This window comes from Ahaetulla prasina, chromosome 10 (genome assembly GCF_028640845.1).
Source record: "Ahaetulla prasina isolate Xishuangbanna chromosome 10, ASM2864084v1, whole genome shotgun sequence".
In the NCBI taxonomy this organism is placed as follows: Eukaryota; Metazoa; Chordata; class Lepidosauria; order Squamata; family Colubridae; genus Ahaetulla; species Ahaetulla prasina.
In genome coordinates, this window is record NC_080548.1 from 28,976,805 (window position 1) to 29,002,364 (window position 25,560).

At 42.5% G+C, this 25,560-nt stretch overlaps 1 protein-coding gene across 2 annotated transcripts; it reads left to right on the forward strand.

The window, feature by feature from the left end:
* Positions 1 to 7,848: 7,848 nt before the first annotated feature.
* On the forward strand, positions 7,849 to 25,485 carry CD79A (CD79a molecule). 2 transcript variants are annotated; one of them, XM_058196104.1, is made up of 5 exons: positions 7,849 to 7,978; positions 19,345 to 19,824; positions 22,378 to 22,496; positions 23,873 to 23,941; positions 24,319 to 25,480. In XM_058196104.1, exons 1-5 carry the CDS (start codon positions 7,924 to 7,926, stop codon positions 24,439 to 24,441), a joined length of 846 nt encoding a protein of 281 aa, XP_058052087.1. In that variant the 5' UTR covers positions 7,849 to 7,923; the 3' UTR covers positions 24,442 to 25,480. The 2 variants fall into 2 exon arrangements, with proteins under 2 accessions (XP_058052087.1, XP_058052088.1); XM_058196105.1 differs by lacking the exon at positions 23,873 to 23,941 and having other exon boundaries at positions 24,319 to 25,485.
* The last annotated feature ends 75 nt before the right edge of the window (positions 25,486 to 25,560 follow it).

A 25,560-nucleotide genomic window follows, 5' to 3' on the forward strand; every position in this document is an offset into this window, starting at 1 on the left:
GTGTGGCAGGGGAATAATACTATAAAATCGCCATTTCCACCCCACTCCAGGGGAAGGATACTGCAAAATCCCCATTCCCTCCCAATCAACTGGGACTCTGGAGGCAGAGAATAGATGTGGGCAGGGCCAGTCAGAATTTTTACTACCGGTTCCTCAAACTACTCAAAATTTCTGCTAGCAGAACTCCAGAACTGGTCAGAACCTGCTGAAACCCACCTCTGATACATACATATATATATGGAAACTATGGATGGGAACCAATCAAGGAGAGAAGTGAGCTGGACTTAAGGAGAAACTTCCAAACAGTGGGAACGAACACCAGTGGAACAGCTTGCCACCAGAAGTTGTGGGTCCTTCCATCACTGGAGACGACAGCCATTTATCCAGAATGGTATAAAGTTTCCTGCTTGAGCAGGGGGTTGAAGACCTCTAAGCTCCCTTCCAGCTCTAGTCTGATTGATTGATTGATTGATTGATTGATTGATTGATTGATTGATTGATTGAAATAGGAATGAAGTGAATTGGGGTTGTGGCTACAATTTAGAGCTTAGCAATTTTAAGATGAATGGATTCCCCATTCATCTGAATTCCTTCAGCCAGCAGGTGTGGAGTTCAACGGAGCCAGCATGCTTGGACTCTAGCAACCCAAATTCCCCAGCTGGCATGCTTGAACTTTAGTAGGGATTTTAAACGCAGAATGGTGGCCGCCATCTTGACTTTATTGCCTCTTCTCGCATACACCCCTGAAGTCGGTCTTTGTTCGTTCAGATTTGCAATGGTTTATGGTGCTTCTGCTTTTACATTTTCCTGTTGATGAATCGTCCAAGGTCTGGGATATTTGAAAACCATCTTTATCGATATTTGTTTTGTTTTCTCTGCATTCTAGACACAGGTCCAGCTTTCCATCAGATACAGTCAGTCTTTTCCCCAACCTTGCCAACTTTAAGAGGTTTGGACTTCGACTCCCAGAATTCTCCAGCCGGCAAATATGGGGTTCAGCTCCCAGAATTCCCTAGCTAGCTAGCATGGCTGGCTGGGGAATTCTGGGAGTTGAAATCCATATCTCTTAAAAGTTCGCCGTGTTGACAAACGCTGAAGTAGAGGATCTTCATATAAATCATTTATACCTGTGCTACGTTTATCAAAACAAGCGGCTTCAGCCATACTGGTTTGGTCTCATTCCTTGCTATTTTCGTTCTGAGATTTTTAAAGACATTTTCAGATTGGCATTGAGTCGTGCATTCTGTCCCCATCCTCAATATGCAGAAGATGTTTCATATAAATAAAGGTAAATATTTTTAAAAAAATAAGTATTGAGTCCAACAGTTATTGTGCAACTGGACTTAGGTGACAAATAAAACACAACAAAAAATTGCCCCTGGCTGTTGCTTTGTTCCTCCCCGTTCATGGTCTGCGGTTTCCACCAAATTGCCCTTCATTTTATTAAAAAAAAAAAATCTGAGAAAGTTTAGCATGACGCTTAATTTCTGCAAAGGAGGGAGGAGGGCCTGGGAAGCGGGATGAGGCACTAATTCCTGCAGGGAGAGCTGGATCTGGAGCAGAAAAGGTGCTTCACGTGGGTGTACTTCTATTGCAGCATAGATGAGTCCTAAATAAATACGCTCCGCAGGCAAGGATCTTCATCTTCTTCATTTAATGCAGTGGTGAAATTCAAATTTAACAACTTTCAAGCACCAAAGGTTAAAATGACCACGGCTGATCAAATCCGGAGCCGCCTTTGCAGACGTAAGGCATTCAGGAATGGGCTGAGGGCCATCTGAAACAGGGCTGCAGAGATAAGAAAAAGGAGAAATGCAACTCAAATACTTAAAGTAAAGCTCCCTTAAAGGTGCTTTTTAAATGCGCATTGCTCGCATTTGGCCACGTGAAGGCACGTGGACTTCAACTCCCAGAATTCCCCAGCCAGCCTTGCTTATTGGGGAATTCTGGGAGTTGAAGTCCACACGTCTTCAAGTCGCCAGATTGGAGAAAAACACTGCTCAGTCTAAACTGTAGGAATACTAGTTTCACAGTATATTTTATGTGTGTAATCTGTACACATTGCTGTAAGAAAAGCAGACACAAAAAGTATTTTCAAAAGCACCTGAAGGCCAGATGAGGAATAATGGATGGAAACTGATCGAGGAGAGATTCAACCTGGAAATAAGGAGAAATTTTCGGACAGTGAGAACAATCCACCCATGGAACAGAAGTTGCCTTCGGAGGTTGTGGGAGCTTCATCACTGGAGGCTTTCAAGAAGAGACTGGACTGTCATTTGTCAGAAATGGTGTAAGATCTCCTGCTTGCGGGTTGGACTAGATGAGCTACAACAGAGGTCTTCAAACTTGGCAGCTTTAAGACTTGTGGACTTTAACTTCCAGAATTCTCCAGCCAGCATAGCTGGCTGGAGAATTCTAGGAGTTGAAATCCACAAGTCTTAAAGCTGCCAAGTTTGAAGACCTCTGACCTACAAGGTCCCTTCCAACTCTGTTAATCTATTAATATATTAAATAAATGTGCCCCTGGCGTATTTGGATGGCTTTTGCACCTGTTTCCCGACGCAGTTGGAATGAAGGTTGAGAATTTTTACGACTTTTTCTTGCCACCGTTGTTAAGTGAATCCCTGCACCTGTTAACTTAGTCACACGGTTGTTAAGTGAATCTGGCACGACTCGGCTGCTCAGAAGGTCGCAAGAGGGATCAGGTGATTCCGGGACACTGCCACCGTCATAAATCCATGCCGGTGGCCAAGCATCCGAGTTTTGATCATGCGGCTGTGGCAGAGGTGGCAACGGGTACCTTAAGTGTGAACAGCGGTCATACATAAGTCACTTTTTTTCAATGCTGTGGTAACTTTGAAATGAGCTGTTATAAGAAGACAACTACCTGTGTGTGCTGGTTGCCAAGTGCCCAAATCATGTGACGGGGGGGGGGAATGCTGCAATGGTCGTAAGTGTGAGGATCGGTCATAAATCACTTTTTCGGGGCCCGTTGCAACCGGTCACTAAAGGAATGGTTGTCAGTTCAGAACTCCCTGTATTTTTTTTTTTAATTTGCATTTATATCCCGCCCTTCTCCGAAGACTCAGGGCGGCTTACACTATGTTAAGCAATAGTTTTCATCCATCTGTATATTATATACAAAGTCAACTTGTATATAAGGGGACTTGAACCTGCAGTAACTGCAAGCAGCTGCTGTTAATAACAGACTGTCTTAGCAGTCTGAGCCACACAGACCCCATTTTGCTGACAAAGCAAACATTCAAAACTTTCTTCTATCCAGGGGCAGGTGGCCACAGCGAAAAAGTTCTACCTTGAGGCTGTTCCTCGCTGCCAGGTGGGCATCCTGCCACCCTATCTTTGAATAAACAAATATCGGCCGGGATGACCTTTGCGTTTTTTGTAGCCTATCTTTTCTCCTTCCAGTCATCTGACTTCCCTCCAAGAGCTCGGCGATAAAGCCATTCCCAGACCTTCAGCCTGCCCTTGGATAATGTCGGAATAAGAAGGAAAGCCAAGGAGAAAAAGCGAATAAGAAGGAAAGCAGTATGGGTAGTCCTTGACTTACAATAGTTCACTTAGTGACCGTTGGAAGTTATAACGGCACTGAAAAAAGTAAAGGTAAAGGTTCCCCTTGCACATATGTGCCAGTCGTTGCCGACTCTAGGGGGCGGTGCTCATCTCCGTTTCAAAGCCGAAGAGCCAGCGCTGTCCGAAGACGTCTCCATGGTCATGTGGCCGGCATGACTAAATGCCAAAGGCGCACGGAACGCTGTTCCCTTCCCACCAAAGGTGGTCCCTGTTTGTCTACTTGTATTTTTTACGTGCTTTCGAACTGTTAGGTTGGCAGAAGCTGGGACAAGTAACGGGAGCTCACCCTGTTACGCGGCAATAGGGATTCAAACCGCTGAACTGCCGACCTTTCGATCGACAAGCTCAGCGTCTGAGCCACTGAGCCACCGTGTCCCTTCTAGGACCAGTGGTGGGATTCAAATAATTTAACAACCGGTTCTCTGCCCTAATGACTGGCTAGGTGGGCGTGGCCATGGGGGTGTGATACACACACACACTCGTGTCCAGTTTTGGGGCTAGGAGGCCTTCCTGCACTTACCTGGGAGCCAAAACATGGCGTGTGAGGACTCCTGGAAGGGGCGGGGCAGGGGCGGAGCCAGCCAGCAATTTAACTACCAGTTCGCCCGAACCGCCCCAAACTGGCTGAATCCCACCACTGCTTAGGACCATTTTTCACACTCGGGACCATTTGCAGCATCCATCCTCAGAGTCAAGTGATCCACATTTAGGTGCTTTGTCCACCGACTCATATTTATGACGGTTGCAGTATGTCAAAGGGTCCCATGATCCCCTTTGGTGACCTTCAGACAAGCAAAGTCAAGGGGAAAATCCGGATTCACTTTAACAACCGTGTTACTAATTTAACAGCTGCGGGGATTCGCATTAACAATTGCAGCAAGGAAGGTCATAAAATGGAGCAGAATTTGCTTAACCAATGTTTCGCTTCACAACAGAAATTTGGGACTCCCTGTAAATATACAAATAGAATGAGACTATTACACACTGAAAGCCGCCCTGAGTCTTCGGAGAAGAGCGGGATATAAATGTAAATTTAAAAAATAATATTATTTTTTTTTAACAGCAATGCTGCTAAGGGTGGCTAAAGCCTTCTCCCTCCTAGGCTAGAGATGAATTAAGGTTAAGAGGGTAAGAGCATGGGGAGTATGGGGGGAGTTGCCAGGGCTTGGTTCCACATTTATCTGCAAATGAGGTTTTTGCAGAAGGTACTTTCAATATAGTACCTTAGTAGTAGCAATAGTGACCTCTGCTGGTGAACTATAGACATGAGCGTTTCAAAAATAGTTGTGCATGACGAGTAGAACTGCTGAACGTTGATTTCCAAGGAAAGTTATTTTTAACAGAAGATTCTGCAGGCCCAAAAACCGCCCTGAGTCCTTCGGGAGAAGGGCGGTATAGAAATTAAATAAATAAAAAATAAATAAAGATGGTGGGTGTCAACCGCTTTAATCTAGATTGCAGAAAATATGACTTCTGCAACAGAATCATCAGTGCTTGGAATACTTTACCTGACTCTGTGGTCTCTTCCCATAATCCTAAAAGCTTTAACCAAAAACTTTCTACTATTGACCTCACCCCATTCCTAAGAGGACCATAAGGGGCGTGCATAAGCGCACAAACGTGCCTACCGTTCCTGTCCTATTGTTTTTCTTTTCTTCTTCCTATATATATATATATATGCTTATACCTCCTTATATTTACCCATATATATGTTTATATATTATATAATCTTTTTGTATGATACCTACATATATTGTTATGACAAAATAAAATAAATAAAAATAAAATAAACAACTGAATCCCCACCCTGGTTGATATGTGTAGGTTGCAAACCACAACCACCCAGCTTGACTTTTTTTTGACATACAGACACACACACAAACACACACCCATGGGAAGCAACTCCAGCTGTCTCAATCAAAAGTTGCATTTAAAACTCAGGTTAAAGCTTGGTGTATCCTTCAAACGTATCCTGATGGAGATACTCGATACCTGTGTTTCTTGACTTTGGCAACTTAAAGATGGGTGGACTTCAACTCCCAGAATTCTCCAGCCAGCATAGCAGTAGCACTAGCAATAGCACTTAGACTTATATACCGCTTTACAGTGCTTTTACAGCCCTCTCTAAACGGTTTACAGAGTCAGCCTCTTGGCCCCCAACAATCTGGGTCCTCATTTTACCCACCAGTCAGGATCAAACTCCTGGCAATGGGCAGAGTAATCCTGTAATACTGCATTTTGACCAATGTGCACCACAGAAGAGAAGGAGGGAGGGAGGGAGGGAGTGAAGGAAGGAAGGAAGGAAGGGGAAAAGGAAGAGTAGTAAGCACTTAGACTTATATACCGCTTCACAGTACTTTTAAACCCCTCTCTAAACTAGGGGTCTCCAACCTTAGTAACTTTAAGGCTTGTGGACTTCAACTCAGCAAAGCTGGCTGAGGAACTCTGGGAGTTGAAGTCCACAAACCTTGAAGTTACTAAGGTTGGAGACCTCTGCTCTAAGCGGTTTACAGAGTCAGCCTCTTGGCCCCCAACAATCTGGGTCCTCATTTTACCCACCTCGGAAGGATGGAAGGCCGAGTCAATCTTGAACCGGTGAGCCTCGAACTGCCAAACTGTTGGCAGCTGGCGGTCAGCAGAAGTAGCCTACAGTCCTTACACTGCGCCACTACAGCTCAACGTTGCACAGGGGGAATTTGGGACTTGAAGTCCACACATCTTAAAGTTGCCAAGGTTGAGAAACACTGCTGGCTTTCAGAAGTTGTGGGTGCTCCATCGTTGGAGGTTTTTAAGAAGAGATTGGACAGGCTTTTGTCTGAAATGGTATAGGGTTTCCTGCTTGAACAAGGGGTTGGACTAGAAGACCTCCAAGGTCCCTTCCAACTCTCTTATTCTGCTCTATATACTTGGGTTGGGAGTATCGTTCCCAGAATTCCCAGCATGCTGACTGAGGATTCTGGGAGACGAGTCTCAACGTTTTGGATTTTGAACTGCATTTCATTCTCTAGTAGTTTAGTAGTTTTTGACTTTGCTGTTTAAGATGGGTGGATTTCAATTCCCAGAATTCCCTAGCCAGCATGAGTTGATGTCCACCCATCGTAAAACTGCCAAATGTGAAAAACTGCTACTACTACTTCTTCCTCCTCCTCCTCCTCCTCCTCCTCTTCCTCCTCCTCTTCTTCTTCTCCTTCTCCTTCTCCTCCTCCTCCTCCTCCTCCTCCTCCTCTTCCTCCTCCTCTTCTCCTCCTCCTCCTCCTCCTCTTCTTCCTCCTCTTCTTCTCCTCCTCCTCCTCCTCCTCTTCCTCCTCCTCTTCTTCTCCTCCTCCTCCTCCTCTTCCTCCTCCTCTTCTTCTTCTCCTTCTCCTTCTCCTCCTCCTCCTCCTCCTCCTCCTCCTCCTCCTCCTTCTGTCATATCTGTCCTCGGATATTGGCGATCATGTTGATAATCCTGTTTTTATCAACAGCCGTGTGAAAAAGTGCTGTTGAGTTTTGTCCAAACCGGTCCCTTAAATTTTGAAGCCATGAGGTTCTTCTTCCGCCTGGACCTCGTTTGCCTTCAATCTTTCCTTGGAGGATTAAGTGAAAGATGCCGTATTTTTCCAGGTGTCGCATCACCTGTCCAAATTAGTTTAACTTTCATTTTTTTTATGGTTTTGATGATTTCCCTTGGCTTTCCCAGGTGGCTTATCACCTCCTCGTTTCTAATTTCGTCAGCCCAACTTCTACATAACAGCCGCCTGGATATCCACATTTCAAATGCTTAGTTTTTTCTTAGTATCTGATAATCCCATGCACCTGGGATGCTTCAACCGTCATAAAACACATGCTGGTTACCTAACACCTGAATTTTGATCATGTCACCTTAGGGATGCTGCAACAGTCGTAAGTGCGAGGACTGGTTATAAGTCACTTTCTTCAGTGGCATTGTAACTTAGAGCGGTCACTAAATGAATGGTTGTAGATCAACCTCTACCTGTATGTTCGCATCTGCCTGGCAGGTAGCCGCTGGCAGAGAACTTTGTAAATAAGACATTCTGGCTTTTAGCCGTGAAATGTCTTAAGGACACAATTCTGGCTGTCTCTTTTGCAGAAGCTGAAGACAGTCAACCTGACCTCAGATTGAAGCTTCGGTGCATAATAAACAAAAACCCAAAACCGGCCAACTTCTTCTCTGGGTGGAGCAAGGGAGCACCCAGGCGCATCGCCTGAAATCGACTTAAAACAGGAAAAGAAGAAAAAAGAAAAACAGCACAACTAAAACAAGTGTGGAGCCCAACTGGGACTGCAGCATAGATGCTGCGGACAATCGTCTCTGTGGGATAGCTGGACAGGATGGACGTTGGCCGATACCATTTGTGGTCCCTGCTTCTCCTGGGAGCCATTTCAGGTAAGATAAATCTTAGGGGCTGTAACCTAAGGACCCGTGGCTGTGAAAACATGAGCAGCAAAGTCCACGAGTTAAAACCCTTTTGTCAGGATTTCCATGGAAAGCTGCTGGTTTTGCGTTCACCTGTCTTTAAAGGCCGAGAAGCCATGGGGACGGTGGTTGGGCAACTCTATGCTCTAGGTCAGGGGTGGGTATGGTTGGGCAACTCTATGCTCTAGGTCAGGGCAACTCTATGCTCTAGGTCAGGGGTGGGTATTGTTGGGCAACTCTATGCTCGAGGTCAGGGGTGGGTATGGTTGGGCAACTCTATGCTCAAGGTCAAGGCAACTCTATGCTCTAGGTCAGGGGTGGATATAATTGGGCAACTCTATGCTCTAGGTCAGGGGTGGATATAGTTGGGCAACTCTATGCTCTAGGTCAGGGCAACTCTATGCTCTAGGTCAGGGGTGGATATAGTTGGGCAACTCTATGCTCTAGGTCAGGGCAACTCTATGCTCTAGGTCAGGGGTGGATATAGTTGGGCAACTCTATGCTCTAGGTCAGGGCAACTCTATGCTCTAGGTCAGGGGTGGGTATGGTTGGGCAACTCTATGCTCGAGGTCAAGGTAACTCTATGCTCTAGGTCAGGGGTGAATATGGTTGGGCAACTCTATGCTCTAGGTCAGGGGTGGATATGGTCGGGCAACTCTATACTCTAGGTCAGGGGTGGGTATGGTTGGGCAACTCTATGCTCCAGGTCAGGGCAACTCTATGCTCTAGGTCAGGGCAACTCTATGCTCGAGGTCAGGGGTGGATATAGTTGGGCAACTCTATGCTCTAGGTCAGGGCAACTCTATGCTCGAGGTCAGGGCAACTCTATGCTCGAGGTCAGGGGTGGGTATGGTTGGGCAACTCTATGCTCGAGGTCAAGGCAACTCTATGCTCTAGGTCAGGGGTGAATATGGTTGGGCAACTCTATGCTTTAGGTCAGGGGTGGATATGGTCGGGCAACTCTATACTCTAGGTCAGGGGTGGGTATGGTTGGGCAACTCTATGCTCCAGGTCAGGGCAACTCTATGCTCTAGGTCAGGGCAATGCTATGCTCTAGACCAGGGTATGGTTGGGCAACTCTATGCACTAGGTCAGGGCAACTCTATGCTCTAGGTCAGGGCAATGCTATGCTCTAGATCATGGATGGGTATGGTTGGGCAACTCTATGCACTAGGTCAGGGCAACTCTATGCTCTAGGTCAGGGCAATGCTATGCTCTAGATCATGGATGGGTATGGTTGGGCAACTCTATGCACTAGGTCAGGGCAACTCTATGCTCTAGGTCAGGGCAATGCTATGCTCTAGACCAGGGTATGGTTGGGCAACTCTATGCACTAGGTCAGGGCAACTCTATGCTCTAGGTCAGGGCAATGCTATGCTCTAGATCATGGATGGGTATGGTTGGGCAACTCTATGCTTGAGGTCAGGGGTGTCAAACTCTATTTCATTGAGGGCCGCATCGGGGTTGTGTTTGACCTCGGGTGGGCGCAATAGGCTTGGCCAGGATGGGCACGACCAGCTTGATGTCACTCATGTCGGGGGCTCCTGTAGTGGCCTGTGCACTCTGCCAACGAAAACCGGCTCCCAAGCTCTGTTTTCAGCTGCCACGGTTTCCTGAAACCCTCTGCCAGTGAAAACAGAGCTCCGTTTTCGCTGGCAGAAACACCATGGGCCGGTCCTTTGTTGTTTCCAGGATAGCCTCATAGGCCAGATCTAAGTGCCCCCCGGGCCAGATCCGTCCCCCAGGCCTTGAGTTTGACATCCCTGCTCTAGAAGTTTGTCAGTTTTATAAATGGGAAAAGTATGGAGGGGGAGGGGGAAGGCTGTTGTGGCCCCGATTCCTGATGGTGACATGAATGGAGGTTTTCTTGGATACCTTTTCAGAAGTATTATATGACCATTATTTTCTTCTTGAGAAAGAGGGATTGGCCCAAAATCACCCAACCTAACTAAGAGGGGACTAGAAATCAGTTTTATCACTGCTTCTGTCTTTATGGTAGGTTAATAGCATTGCCAGAAAGGCATTTAGAATCATTAACCTAATCTTGCGAAGCTTCGTCACCGGTAATATTGTACTGCAAACTAGGGCATACAAAACCTTTGCTAGACCAATTCTCGAATACAGCTCGTCTGCCTGGAATCCGCACTGTATATTGGACATTCATACAATTGAGCGAGTCCAGAGGTATTTCATGAGAAGAGTCCTCCACTCCTCTGCTCGCAATAGAATACCTTATGCCATCAGGCTTGAAATTTTGGGCTTAGACAACCTAGAACTAGACGGCCTTCGGTGTGACCTAAGCGTAGTACACAAAATTATCTGCTACAACGTCCTGTCAATGACTACTTCAGCTCCAACCACAACAATACACAATACAATACACAAACGTTTTCATGTCAAATGATCTAAGTGCCAAAGCCCACTGCAACTACATAGCAAAAAAAGCTCTAAGAGTTGTAAACCTAATCTTGCGTAGCTTCTTTTCCAAAAACACCACACTACTAACCAGAGCATATAAAACATTTGCTAGACCAATTCTAGAATACAGCTCACCTGTTTGGAACCCTCACCACATCTCTGACATCAATACAATTGAACGTGTCCAGAAATATTTTACAAGAAGAGTTCTCCATTCATCTGAAAACAACAAAATACCTTATCCCACCAGACTTGAAATCCTAGGTTTAGAAAACTTGGAACTCCGTCACCTTCGACAAGACCTAAGTTTGTAATGTCCTTCCTGTTAAAGACTACTTCAGCTTTAATTGCAATAATACAAGAGCAACCAATAGATTTAAACTTAATGTCAACCGCTTTAATCTAGATTGCAGAAAATATGACTTCTGTAACAGAATCATCAGTGCTTGGAATACTTTACCTGACTCTGTGGTCTCTTCCCATAATCCTAAAAGCTTTAACCAAAAACTTTCTACTATTGACCTCACCCCATTCCTAAGAGGACCATAAGGGGCGTGTATAAGCGCACAAACGTGCCTACCGTTCCTGTCCTATTGTTTTTTCTTTTCTTCTTCCTAGATATATATATGCTTATACCTCCTAATATTTACTCATATATGTGTTTATATACTATATAATCTTTTTGTATGATACTGTTGTGACCCAGGTTCCTGGACCCGGACTCCTGGACTCGGATGACTCTTTGCTGGGAGTATTGGGGGGAGGGAAACAGAACAGATACCTACATATATTGTTGTGACAAAAATAAATAAATAAATAAACAATAAAAATAAATAAATAAACAATAGATACAAACTTATGGTAAACCGCTCCAAACTCGATTGCAGAAAATAAGACTTCAGCGACTGAGTGGTCAGTGCTTGGAATGCACTACCCGACTCTTCCCCAAAACTTTAATCTTAAACTGTCTACTGTCGACCTCATTCCCATTCCTAAGAGGTCTGTAAGGGGCACGCATAAGCACATCAATGTGTCTACCATCCCTGTCCTAATGTCCCCATTTATTCATATCCATCTCATGTATCAATAATCACGTTTATACTTATATCTGTTATACATGCTTGACAAACTAAAATAAAATAAAATGGTGTAAATCTGAAACAGGCATTCCAAGAAGATTCCGGACAGACCAATTTTAACAGGCAGGGCGTCAAACCTTGTTCTGATACGGGATGAACAAGAAAAAGTTGGAACAAAAAAAATGAGTTTTCTTATATTAAACAGAATACAGAGTTGGAAGGGGCCTTGGAGGTCTTCTAGTCCAACCCCCTGCTCAAGCAGGAGACCTTATACCATTCCAGACAAATGGGTGTCCAATCTCTTCTTAAAAGCCTCCAGTGATGGAGCAGCCACAACTTCTGGTGGCAAACTGTTCCACTGGTTCATTGTTCTCACTGTTATGAAAGTTTTGGATTGCTTCTCTCCTTGGTTAGTTTCCACCCATTGTTTCTTGGCCAGCCTTCAGGTGCTTTGGAGGACAGGCTGGCTCCCTCTTCTTTGTGGCAGCCCCTCAAATATTGGAAGACTGCTACCATGTCACCCCTAGTCCTTCTTTTTACTAGATTAGAGACATACCCAGTTCCTCCAACCATACTTTATATGTTTTAGCCTCCAGCCCCCTATTCAGCTTTGTTGCTTTTCTGCACTGTTTCAACATCTTTTTATAATATGCTGACCAAAACTGGATGCAGAATTCTAAGTCTGGTCTCTCTTGTTGTTAATTGCAAAGTCGTGTCCGACCCATCGCAACCCCATGGACAATGTTCCTCCAGGCCTTCCTGTCCTCTACCATCCTCTGAAGCAGAGATCTCCAACCTTGGTCCCTTTAAGACTTGTGGACTTCAACTCCCAGAGTTCCTCAGCCAGCTTTGCTGGCTGAGGACTCTGGGAGTTGAATCCACAAGTCTTAAAGGGACCAAGGTTGGAGACTCCTGCTCTGGAGCCCATTTAAGCCCACGCCGACTGTTTCAGTGACTCCATCCAGCCACCTCGTTCTCTGTCGTCCCCTTCTTCTTTCACCTCAATCCCCTCAAACGTTCCCAGCATTAGGCTCTTCTCCAGGGAGTCCTTCCTTCACATTAGATGGCCAAAGTATTTCAGTTTCATCTTCAAGATCTGGCCTTCTAAAGAGCAGTTAGTGTTGACCTTCTCTAGGACTGACCGGTTGGATGGCCTTGCAGTCCAAGGGACTCGCGGGAGTCTTCTCCAGCACCAGAGTTCAAAGACCTCAATTTTTTGGCCTCAAGTATTTGATCAAGTATTTGCTCAAGTATTTGCCAGACCTATTCTTGAATACAGCTCATCCGTCTGGAACCCATACCACATCTCTGACATTAATACAATCGAACGCGTCCAGAAATATTTTACTAGAAGAGTTCTTCGCTCCTCCGAAAACAACAAAATACCTTATTGCAACAGGCTAGAAATCCTGGGACTAGAAAACTTAGAACTCCGCCGACTTCGACATGACCTGTGTTTAACACACAAAATCATCTACTGCAATATCCTTCCTGTTAAAGACTACTTCAGCTTCAATAGCAATAATACAAGAGCAAACAATAGAATTAAACTTAATGTCAACCGCTTCAAACTTGATTGCAGAAAATATGACTTCTGTAACAGAGTTGTTAACGCTTGGAACTCATTACCTGACTCCATAGTCTCTATTCAAAATCCCAAAATCTTCAACCAAAAACTTTCTACTATTGACCTCACCCCATTCCTAAGAGGACTATAAGGGGCGTGCATAAGAGCACAAAAGTGCCTACCATTCCTGTCCTATTGTTCCCTTCATTATATCAAATTAACATAGTTGTTGCATGTTTTTACTTATATATACATATATTTCTTTCATGATATCTTGTTTTTATTTATGACGATGTTTGTGTATACTGTTGTGACAAAAATAAAAAAATAATTTAAAAAAAGTATGGTCTTACTAAGGCTTTATAAAGAGGTACTAATACTTCTCATGATGTTGATTTCTATCCCTCTGTTGATGCAACCTAGGATTGCATGGGCTTTTTTTTTTTTAGGCAAAAATCCATGGTATGTAAATAGTGCAAGACTGAACCTTTGGTATCTCTAGTGTTTTTCAACTTTGGCAGCTTTCAGGTGTGTGAATTTCAACTCCCAGAATTCCCCAGCCAGCCTGAGGAAACCATATATATACATGCCTATATCAAAATAAATCTTAAAGAATAGGTGCCTATATCCATAGAAATGAATAGAGAATTGTAGGTAAGGGTAGAAGTTAAAATTAATACAACATGATAAAATGGATACTATTAAATGTCTACTGACTATATAAAGTACACACCTGGTTTGAAAAAAACTGTACTGAACAGGGTAAAAACAAAATAGAGTTCCACTTGCAATCATTGTTTGTTGAGCCAATTTTTCTATGTCTTCATCTTCTTTTTATATAACCTGGAACATCAAGAAAACTTAACATAATGAATGGTTATTTGCATATACTTAATTACAGTGCAATCAATAAATCAACAAATGAATTAGACTTGTTCCTTGTCAAAATACAGCATGGATTTCTCTAACCTCCCCACACACAATGCGAAGTCGAAAACAAAGGTATCGGGGCTTAATACAATATGAATATTTTTTTCTTTTTTATTGATGTTTTTATGAGTATTATTTTAAGAATATGGGATGGAGGAATATACAGGACCCCCAATGTAATCATCATTGAAGGTCGTTATATTTATTCCCAGAAGAAACGATTAACTTAGTTCGCCCATCAGTATAACAAATACATTTCCTTAGGGTTCACTTATTTGGCATCATGATCAAATTGAATCTGATTGAGTAGATTTGGGACTCAATGTCAGATAAGCAAAGTATCTGTGCTTCGGTGTCTGTATTGATCCAAAATATATATCTATTGAATACATCACTGTGTTTAAGGGGGCTTATTGTATCCTGAATAACTGTGTATAATCTTATAACACTGTTGTGGTTCGCCAGCAGCCTGCGGAATGGGCAACGGAGTCGGACAGCGATGGGGCTGAGGTGGGGCCAGGCCATTGGGGAATGAGGTGCGGATTCCAGAGCCTCCAGAGACTGACAGTAGTGAGGCAGAGGAACAGGAGGAGCCTGTTCCTAATCCACGCATGAGAAGAGCTGCCAGAAGGCAAGAGCAGCTCAAGCAAAGAGGACAACTCAGGAGTAGGGCCAAGAGATGATTGGCCTCTCCCATAAGGCTTAAAACAGACCAGCAATGGCGTTTGGGCTTTGCTGGAAAACAACATTAGTAGCTTTGTCTTCTTGCATTTATTTTTGTATCGGTGTCTTCTGAACGTTTGCCAAGAAAGGCCTTTGGCAGTCGGCCTAATTGGACCAAGATTTGCGATAGGACTGAGGAATTTGTGTTGGGAGGAATTTGCTTTAATTTAGTTGAACTACGCAGGGAATGAAGTAATTCTCAGCTGTTTGAATAAAGTTTGTTTTTTCACTGACTGAGTTTCCTACTACCTATTTGGGCCTGGGTTACAACAAGCACAGCCTTCTGCATATTGACTCAGTCATTCCATTGGGCTAATAAGACCCACTTCCAGGTATTTCCATAGATAACCCATAGTCTCTTTTCTTAAGACTTTCTCAAAAGCAGTCTTCAGCAACTTTAAGAAGTGTGGACTTCAAATCCCAGAATTCTCCAGTCAACATGGTTGGCTAGGGAATTCTGGGAATTGAAGTCCACGTCCAACGTCATCTTGAAGTTGAAAAACACTGCTCGAAAGCAATAGAGCCAGTTTGGTATAGTGGATAAGATGCTAGTCTAGAAACCAGGGGACAGTGAATTCTAGTTCCACCGTAAGCATGAAACCCGGCTGAATGACTTTGGGCCAATCTCCAGGAGATGGTGAATTCTAGCCCTGCCTTACTTAGGCAAGAAAGTTGATTGAGTGACTTTGGGTCAGTCACTCCCTTTCAATGGAAACCAGGTTTATTGTGGTGGGAAAAATAGGAGGAGGAAGGAGGATTAAGTATGTTTGCTGCCTTTAATTATTTATAGAGTAATAAACAGGGGATAAAAATCTAATTAATTAAAGTTCGTTAAATTTATTTTTATTTTATTTATTTTATTAAATTTTTATACCGCCCTTCTCCCGAAGGACTCAGGGCGGTGTACAGCCAGAGTAAAATACAAAATATATACAATTAAAATGAATTTAAAATATAAAATTTCTAAATGGCTCAGAATTAAAATGAATTTAAAATTTAAAATACTACTAAAACCCAATTTAAAATCAATCCTTTTATGCCAGTCCCGCTTGGATGAATAAATATGTTTTTAGCTCACGACGGAAGGTCCGAAGATCAGGCACTTGACGTAGACCAGGGGGGAGTTCATTCCAGAGCGTCGATGCTCCCACAGAGAAGGCCCTACTCCTGTTAAAGCCCTGTCAGTCCCCCAAAATAGGCCAAATCTGGCAAAGATACCAGCCTGAACCATTAGGACTCTATTGCCAGAGGGTGTAATAAAAATCTTGAAAGCCTGCAGAGTTGTTCTCTCTTCCCTTGCTTATACTAAAGAAAATCAAGCCAGAACAATCTTGAGCTTCTTCCTCACCCTCTCCCGCCTATGCAGGCAAAGCTGGGGTTTAGACAGTGGTTGCAGAATTCCTTTTTCAAGGCCATCTCCGTACTTTTCCATAGCCCTAACTTTTTAGATGCCTATGGAGATTCTCAATCATCCAGGTCATGGTTGTCCCAAACCATGGCTAAGATACTGAGCTTGTCGATCAGAAAGGTCGGCAAGTTCAGTGGTTCGAATCCCTAGTACAGTTCTCCTGAGTGATGAGGGGGTTGGACTAGATGACCTCCAAGGTCCCTTACTGCTACTCAAAAAAGGTAACTGGACTTCCTTATTTTTCCTTGAAGATGTTTTGCTTCTCATCCAAGAAGCTTCCGAAAAAATGCTTTTGAAAAAGCACTTTTGGGACAAACGTTTTAGAGATATACCGGTAGTTCCTCTGAAAACTTCTCAGATCTGGGTCCAGCTGACTCTGCAAGACTTCTGCATACCTGCAAGGGTGGGCCATAAACTTTCCGCCTTATAACAAGTGGTCCTCTTCTGTTTCCTGTCAACAGAGGCAGGAAAAGGGAACTAAAACCACCAGCAGCCCCTTGGGGATCCGATGAGGAGCAGCATTCTGGCATGGAGATGTGGTTCAGTGGCTTTACCAGCAGGGAAGACGCTCGGGGGGTGGTGGGGGAGTTGTTATTGGAAAGATTGCAAGATATATTGGGAAATATGATCTTTTTTTCCCCTTCATTTTTGTGCAAGCCTTATTCCTCAACCCGACATACAAATATCCAGAGAAATTTCCTCTGGTTCGCCCTACTGAATTTCAAGGCATCCAGTTAACCATAAAAAAACCCAGTCTGGGTTTTCACGCTGTTGTATTTTATTGACTTACAAGTCAGTGTGTTGGGTAAACCAACCAAATGGTTCAATCAGTCGAAAATTATAGACCAATTTCTTTATGCTGCGTCACCTGCAAAGTCATGGAATCAATTGTCAACCAATCCATTACCTTCCACCTAGAAACAAACAACCTACTCTCTAATAAACAATTTGATTTCAGAAAAAAATATATCCTGTAATCTACAACTTTTACACTGCAAACGCATATGGACTACAAAGCAATAGATGCAATTTATATAAACTTCTGTAAAGCCTTTGATTCAGTGGTACATGACAAACTACTTCTAAAACTAAAATCCTATGGCATCTCTGGACCCCTCCATAATTGGATAACCGCATTTGCACTATTCCAGGTGTGGTCTTACTAAGGATTTATAAAGCGGCACTAATTCATCACATGTTTTTGATTCTATGTCTCTATTGATATAACGTTTGTAAACCTTAGTTTGTGCGTTACTGTATTGGGTAAAACACAGCCAACTCTATTTGAGTCAAGAAACTAAGGCTAAGTTTCTTAGAACTAAGAAACCTTAGAACTAAGGAGAAATTTCCTGACAGAACAATTAATCAGTGGAACAACTTGCCTCCAGAAGTTGTGAATGCTCCAACACTGGAAGTTTTTAAGAAGAGATTGGACGACCATTTATCTGAAGTGGTGTAGGGTTTCCTGCCTAAGCAGGGGGTTCTATTCTATTCTAAGTATGTGAGAAGTCAGCCAACTTTTGTAACTAATCATTCTTTAATACATGAAATTGCATACAGTATATAGTTAAATTAGAATCAGTCCAATCCAAGAGTCACTCTCCCAGAAACAAAGTAACATGTTGCAGGATCCAGCCTGGGTCCGTCCCTGAGAGACATTCCCTGAGGATGGGCTCCGGCATGAATTTGAAAGTTTGGAAGACTAAACCTCTGGTCCAGTGGCTAAATGTAAAATTTGTTACTACCAGTTCTGTGGGCGTGGCTTGGAGGGGGTAATGTGACTGGGTGGGCATGGCCAACTTTAAAAAAAAAACTTTTAAAGCATTTTTTTCTACAACTTCTTCGGCGATCAGGCAACTCAGCTGGGATCGCCAGATCCTTTTAAAAGCATTTTTACAGCCTCTTCGGCTGAAGAGATTGTTTAAAAATGCTTTTAAAAGGTTCTGGCGATCCAAACTGAGCCGCACGATCATCAGAGGCTTTTTTTTTACTTTTAAAAGCATTTTTTCATCCAAAGAAAAAATTATTTTAAAAGAAAAAAAAACCCTCTGATGATCGCGCAGCTCAGCTGGGCATGGGGGGTGGGCAGGGATTTTTGCTACCAGTTCTCCGAACCACCCGCCGCCATCGCTACCGAATCGGGCCATTTGGTCCGAACTGGGAGCATTTCACCCCTGTTCTGGTCCCGATCCAGATTGGATCCTGCAACATTATTCTGAAACACGTATATTTGCCTTCGTTTGTGAAAGTAATATGTTCCCATGTATGTTCAAACAATCCTTCTAGACAGGGATAATGTAAATAGAGAATCTCATTGTTTCATGTTTTGTACACTGGGGCCAGTTCTTTCCCAGCAGGAAAGAACACCTGAATGGAAAACTGCTGGTGACCTTCTACCGCTGCACCATAGAGACTATTTTATCTTACTGCTCCTGTGTATGGTTTGCCAGTTGCATAGTGGCAGATAGGACAACACTCCAGAGGGTTTAATGTCATTGCCCAGAGGATCATTGGTTGCCCTCTCCCCTCTTTGGAAGAGCTTGATAGCTCCCACTGCCTTAAGAAAGTTCACAACGTCCTTAAAGATCCATCTCATCCTGGGTACCCCCTTTTTTTTTTTAACTATTACCATCTGGCAGACGGTACAGGACAATAAAAACAAGGACAAATAGGCTGAAAAACAGCTTCTATCCCAGAGCAGTAACTATATTGAATACTACTGTAAAGTGCAATATTAGTGCAATATCAGGGGTTTTCAATTCAATTGTATAGAATGCGAAGGATGTGTGTTTGTGTTTTATTTTTTATAGTTATAATGTACACTGAAAATGGCATTTAATTTTGTTGTACGAGGTGCAATGACAATAAAATAAACTAAACTAAAAAAAGTAAACTAAACAATCCTTCTAGGCAGGGACAATGTAAACAGAGAATCTCATTATTTCATGTTTTGTACACAAATATTTTTATGTAATCAGGATTGGGGCTCCTATGGAACCAGAAACTTGTCTAGAGGGCCCATTGTTGGCATTTTTTATTTCTCCCTTCACTTATAGTTTGTATGATGGGATCTTAGGATTTTGATTACGATGATTTTTATATTTACAATTGCTGTTTCCATATTTTCCCTTTTATCCATGCCCAGAATCACCTTTGATGAGATGGGCGGCTGTATAAATTTGATTTTTTTTCCCCCTTCTCCTATTTGCAGGTTGTATTTGTGACAACCCAGCTACCAATACCACTAAAATCACTCCAACAACAGAGGAAATCAATAGCACAGATCAAACCCCTGCAAGCCCTAAAGAATATGTTGTAACGACTACACCAACGGATCCCACCTGTCAGAATCCCAAGCAGGTGATGCAACAGCATTCCCAGCTGCCCATCATCGTGAAACCCGTAGATACCTCTCGAATCATTTTGGAAGGGAATTCTGCCACTCTGGAATGTCAGTTTAAGGCCCCACCGGAAGCATCGGTGTTCTGGAAAAAATCTTGCTCCCCAAATTGTAGCAGCAATTCTGACGTCTCCAACACCAGAAACCGTTTCATCTCTGCAAACGTCCTTCAGGGCTGGTCGAAGCTCTCTTTCCATTCAACCCAAAAGAACGACACCGGCATGTACTACTGCTTTGTGGTTGCTTCCAGTGGTCACGGGCAATCCTGTGGAACGTTTCTGTGGGTCAGGAGTGAGTATAAACCTTATACTACTAAGGGTTGAACGCAATGGTGGGATTCAAGTAACTTAACAACCGGTTCTCTGCCCTAATGATTTCTTTTAACAACCAGTTTGCCAAACTGCTCAGAAAGTTAACAACCGGTTCTCCCAAAGTGGTGCGAACTGGCTGAATCCCACCACTGGTTGAACGGTTAACTTTTGCAAACGGAGAGCAGAGATACAAACGATGTCCAGATCTCTAGCCTAGATTTTGATTGATTGTGTCGTGTCCCACTCCCACTCTGACAGACGAGTCAAGGAAGTCCGTAACAAATTTGGCAATGAAGCCTTTGCATTTGCCAAGTTACTTTGAGGTTTATCAGGGCAGGCAGGAGTCCAAGTTGTGACTTCAGCGATAGAGTCCAATATCAGCAAACTAGATAAGACTTTGCTTGACTCAAGGTTGGAATGCCAAAAGCAGGTCCTTTATATAGGCTGTGGGGTGTGGCTCCATGACTCAGCACTTATCCAGGCCTGCCCCACCCCTCCTTCTGCTGCCGTCGCCTCTCAGATCTCCGGAAGCAAGGGTCCTCCTAATCTGAATTGTCTTCAGCTGGATCTGCTGTCAGCTTCTGGGAAAGGGAGGGGTCAGAGGGAGTAGGGCCGAGTGATTCCAGCACCTGGCTGGCTTCCTGCTCTGAAGGCTAAGCCAAAGGAACACACGCTGTATGAGTGAGGTTTATCGGGCTTGTCCTTTCACTCCTGGAATCCTCTCCGGGCACGGGGCCAGGGCCGGGGGCTGGAGGCATGACAGGCCGTTCATCTTCATTATCAGACTTGGAGTCTGATAAAAGGCCCGGTTGGAGACGGGAGGGACCAGGCTGAGGAGAGGAGGGAGGACGAGTCACAACAGATTGATTGAGTCAGCGTTGACTCTTAATGGTCATATAAAACAGGGGTGTTAAACTGGATTTCTTGGAGGGCTGGATCAGCACTGTAGTTGTCCTCCATGGGCCAGCCAGGGGGGGAAGAGATGGGATGGATGCCCTCCTGCAGCACCCTGCTGGCCAAAACGGGGTGCGGCGGGAGCACAGGAAATCCTTGTGCAGCCTGTTTTCGGCCTAAATACCCTCCTGCAGCAACCTGCTGGCCAAAATGTGGCACGGAGATCTACACGCATCCTCCATGTGGCCCATTTTAGTCAACAGGGTACTGCAGGAGGCCGTCCAGGCTGAAAAAGGGGCCACATGGGGGATGCCCATGCCTCATTTTCGCTAGCACCACAGGCCAATCCTTTGCTATTTCCAGACGGGCTCTGCAGGCCGGATCTAAGCACCCCACGGGTCAGATCCAGCCCACGGGCCTTGAGTTTGACCCACCCTGATGGGTCAAACTCCACGTCCAGGAATGTAATCAATTCAGAGAATGGGAATTGGGGTGAGTTCTAGATATTGAGGGTTCCTTTTTTCTTGCATGCTCTTGCACAAGATTTAGATCCCAGCATAAGTGTTTTGTCCTTTTGTCTGGCTCACAATTACAGTATCTCAGTCTTCTTCGTTTTTTTAATATGCTCCATCACAATAGGCTATGAATTGGAACTTTCATTTCCTTTTTGAAATTGTTGTTTGTCTGTGATATGATGCACCTCCAACCCACACAAGTTAAGTTGAAGTTTTGAAATGGTCAGGAGGTGTCTGCGTGCATAAGAGCACAAAAGTGCCTACCGTTCCTGTCCTATTGTTCCCTTCATTATATCAAATTAACATAGCTGTTGCATACTTTTACTTATATATATATATATTCTTTTATGATGTGTTGTTTTTTTATGTCGATGTTTGTGTATACTGCTGTGACAAAATGAAATTTAAAAAAAAAATCTGTTGGGGGAAGAGACGTCTACATAGGAGAAATTCAGACAGCTGATTTGGCATAGAAAGAACTTCAAACTAAGCAAGCAAAGGTCTCGGGACATTGTGTGTTCATCTACGCTCTTCTAGGCACTTATGCATTTAAGTGCATAAAACACATCAACAAGACCAATATAAGTCTAATTGGTACCATGGATATTTGAGTTAGATAATGCTGCTTGGTTGGGTTGGTTAGTTGGTTGGAAAATATATGAGATTTAAATACTGTACATACATCAATGCATATAAACTTCTGCTCAATAAAACGGAGTCTGTGCCAAGGAAATAACATCCATAAACTGGCTATGTTTAACTAACGTGCTTTAACCAATTACTGAACTAACCCACATTCTGGGATTGTATGATAAAATAAACCCAGCAGCTACTAAATGGCCAGTAATTACACTAAATAAGTCACCCACTATTAACCAGGATTAAAGCTAGAGAAGGTAAGAAAGTTGTGCAAATCCAACTGTGGGATTTAAAATTGTCCTGTCAGTCTTTTTTTGTCAATGTGTTTGCCGTTTTGCAAAAATTGGTATCTGACAAAAGGACCCCCGGGAATTAATAGATATAACTGTGATTTGCAGCAAGGTGAGTTGGCAGCATAGTAAATAGGAAGACTAGGAATGTTATGAGGTTTCCAAATCAATTGTCTATTTCTGGCTGTGTTCTAGGACCTCGCCCCGTCTCCTTCTTGAATATGAGTGAATCCATTAAAAACAAGATTATCACTGTGGAGGGATTCCTTCTGCTTATCTGTGCCATTGGTCCTGGCCTTTTTCTGCTCTTCAAGGTGAGCTGTTTTTTCCCTTCACGTATCATTTCCATACATGCATTTATAGTGTGACCCATTCTGAATCTGTTTGTGCATAGTTTCCAGTCACCAGATCTTGTTCTGCTTTTGATCACCATGTTAAAGAATGTTCTGCTTCCTCACAGAGGCATTAGCAGACAATTTACAGTAATGGAAAGATCAAATGGTTTCAAAAGTATCATTAGGAGATTCTTATTCTTGGAACTATATTTGAATTTCTTTTCAACATTTCTTTCACTATACGGGCATTACATCAGATCCAATTGGCAGTAATCTAAATAACTATTCCTGTGACACAGATTATCACATAAGCAAGTTGTTAGGTATATACATTAGGAGGAATTCTCAAAATAAAATTCTGTTGATGCCTGCTTTTAGTAGAATATTCCTACACTTTTGCGTATATCTATTTTTTCCCATCCTTTAATGCAAAGCATCAAATGTGAGCCTCAAACAGGTTTTCATCGGGGGGTGGGGGGAGAATGAAAAATTAGGCCCCAACTGTTAGCATAAATAAACAAGCTGCAACCTTTGTCTTAAATCCATCACCTTTTAACTGTCAAATTTGTTGTTACATACCCATTTCCATATGAAAATCAGTGGACCTACCTTCCGTATACTTAGAACAGCTCCACAATAGCATAAATCCTGTCTGTTATAGTAAATATTGAATGAAATGGGTTTTTAAAAAATTCTTCTAGTTTATGATCCAACATGAAGCTCTGCATCCAAACTCTTCATTATAATCTGAGAGGTCAATTTATGTGACAAGTCTTATTGAAACATCTGTTGTGGTTAATTATCTGCACAGTAATCATTTTTCCTGGTTGATTTTACTTACTTAAATTGTTTTATATACCTTCCTATTTCCCTATTATTCTGGGAAGCTAACAAAGGTTCCAAAATAATATATGTCTATGGGTATAAAATTCATAGGACTGCAGAAGCCATACAAAACATGTGGGATCTATTGCTCTCCTGACCCTCATGGCTGGGCACAGCCTGGTCTTTGAGGCTTTCTGAAACATAAGCAGTATGTTTCAGGATTAATCTAGGGCAGTATGTTTTTCTAGATTGGGGGGGGTTGCAAACTGGACTGGCAGATGACAGTCCCTGATTAAATGGATTCAGAGCATGCCCGTCTAATAGACTGGATAGAAATCATGGGAGTAAGGCACTTACTTTGCTCAAGCATCTTCTATTGACTATGTTTGTATATAGTAGTACAATACATAAGTACAGTACTAAACCATTTTTATACTAATTTCACCAAAGCTGAAGTTACATATAGAACTTAAAGCATAATATTAGTTGACTTTTTAGTGAATCCTAGCCTCTTCTTATCTTGTTTGCAGAAGAGATGGGAAAATGAGCGCCTCTTGCAGGCCAAGAAGAAAGCTCATGAAGAGGAGAATCTGTATGAAGTAAGTCAATGGAACGATTCATTGGCATATTGCAGAAGCAAGAGAGATGAAATAATGGGATATTTAACAATGAAAACAGAGATTGCAGTTAGGAGACCTATTCTATCATCTACAGTATTCCAAACTATAGTGCAAGAATACATAGTGCAGTTATGATGGTGTTAGAGAGGAAGGGGGGCACAAGAGGGAACTTGATATTCATCAATGGAAGGCATTTTTCCAATTGGAAAGATATTAATTTTTACTTGGTGTTATTTTTATTGTATGTACTGTATTTGCAATACATGCTCAGTAATCCAAAGTCATTTAGGATTTTAGCCTTAATTTCCTCACTACATGACTTTCGGAATAACAAACTCTTTGTCTTTTCCTTTTAGGGACTGAATCTGGATGATTGCTCAATGTATGAGGACATCTCCAGGGGTTTACAAGCTACCTACCAAGACATAGGCAATGCCAAAATGATTGATTTACAGCTAGAAAAACCAGAGAAACCATGAATTAAAAATGCCTGATTGTCATTTTCTAGTTTATTGAAAATGGTTATTTTAAAATGTGTATATATGTGATGGTGATTCTGTATTTTCCTATTCTTAGATAGTAGTAATTGTATAAATTTAATCTTGAGTAGAGAAGTGAGCTCTGCGTTGTCAAAAATTGGCTTGAATAGAATATCATAATTGAAATAATAGAGCAAAAATTATCCTTTGATTTTCCAAACAAGAAAATATTCGGATTATATGCCATTTTGTAATTCTGATTCCTGATTGCCATTATTTTAAAAAGGAGCATCTCTCTGAGATTCTGAAACATAACCAATGGTTAAACATTACCCATGGTGACATTTACAATCCATTAATTCCTTATGCTTGCTTTCAACCGCTCATTTTGAGTAAAAAGAAGCACATCTGTAAACCATATTTGCATTCATTTCAAATTAACATTTTCTCCTCCATTTTAAATTGAACATTTAAAAATTATCTCATATTTGTAGAAAAGCCTTGTTGTGGATAGTATATTCTCACTAAAAATGTCATCACATATCCAATATTTGGAGTAGCTGCATATAGCTATAAACCTAATAAAACAAATCTCTCATGCCTGTGCAAAAACAGAAATGGATTACAATATTTGTGATGTTTATATGAAGAAATAAGATATAAGAAGTCTAGGATGTCAGCAAGTTCTCCCTGGTAGAACATTAATTCTTATGACATCTGCAAAAAGAAAAATAATTAAAAGAAAAAGATGGAATGATGAGGACAACAACTGCAATTTATCCTCAGTTTATTTGCCATTTTAATACTTTCCCATTCTTTAAGGGAAAATATAGCTTTATTTATACTGCAGACTTGTGAATACAGGAAGACCTTTACCTTGTTTTTTTCACACAGCAAATAGTAGCAAAAACAAGTGGTGGTGGAATAAATCCCAAAGACAATGGGTTTTGGCTTTAGTGGGCGCCAATAGTTTCATGGGATAACTCTTCAACGTTTGACAGTTTTAATCAAGCCCCTGTTATAATCCTATGGTAATAGAATAGAATAGAATTTTATTGGCCAAGTGTGATTGGACACACAAGGAATTTGTCTTGGTGCATATGCTCTCAGTGTACATAA

What these genes read in the sequence shown, in the direction of transcription:
- CD79A (XM_058196104.1), top strand. Translation starts at nt 7,924, where the DNA reads ATGGACGTTGGCCGATACCATTTGTGGTCCCTGCTTCTCCTGGGAGCC. An exon ending in AACGTTTCTGTGGGTCAGGA is followed by an intron (nt 19,825 to 22,377) that starts GTGAGTATAAAC and finishes GCTGTGTTCTAG; the next exon opens with GACCTCGCCCCGTCTCCTTC. An exon ending in AAGAGGAGAATCTGTATGAA is followed by an intron (nt 23,942 to 24,318) that starts GTAAGTCAATGG and finishes TTTTCCTTTTAG; the next exon opens with GGACTGAATCTGGATGATTG.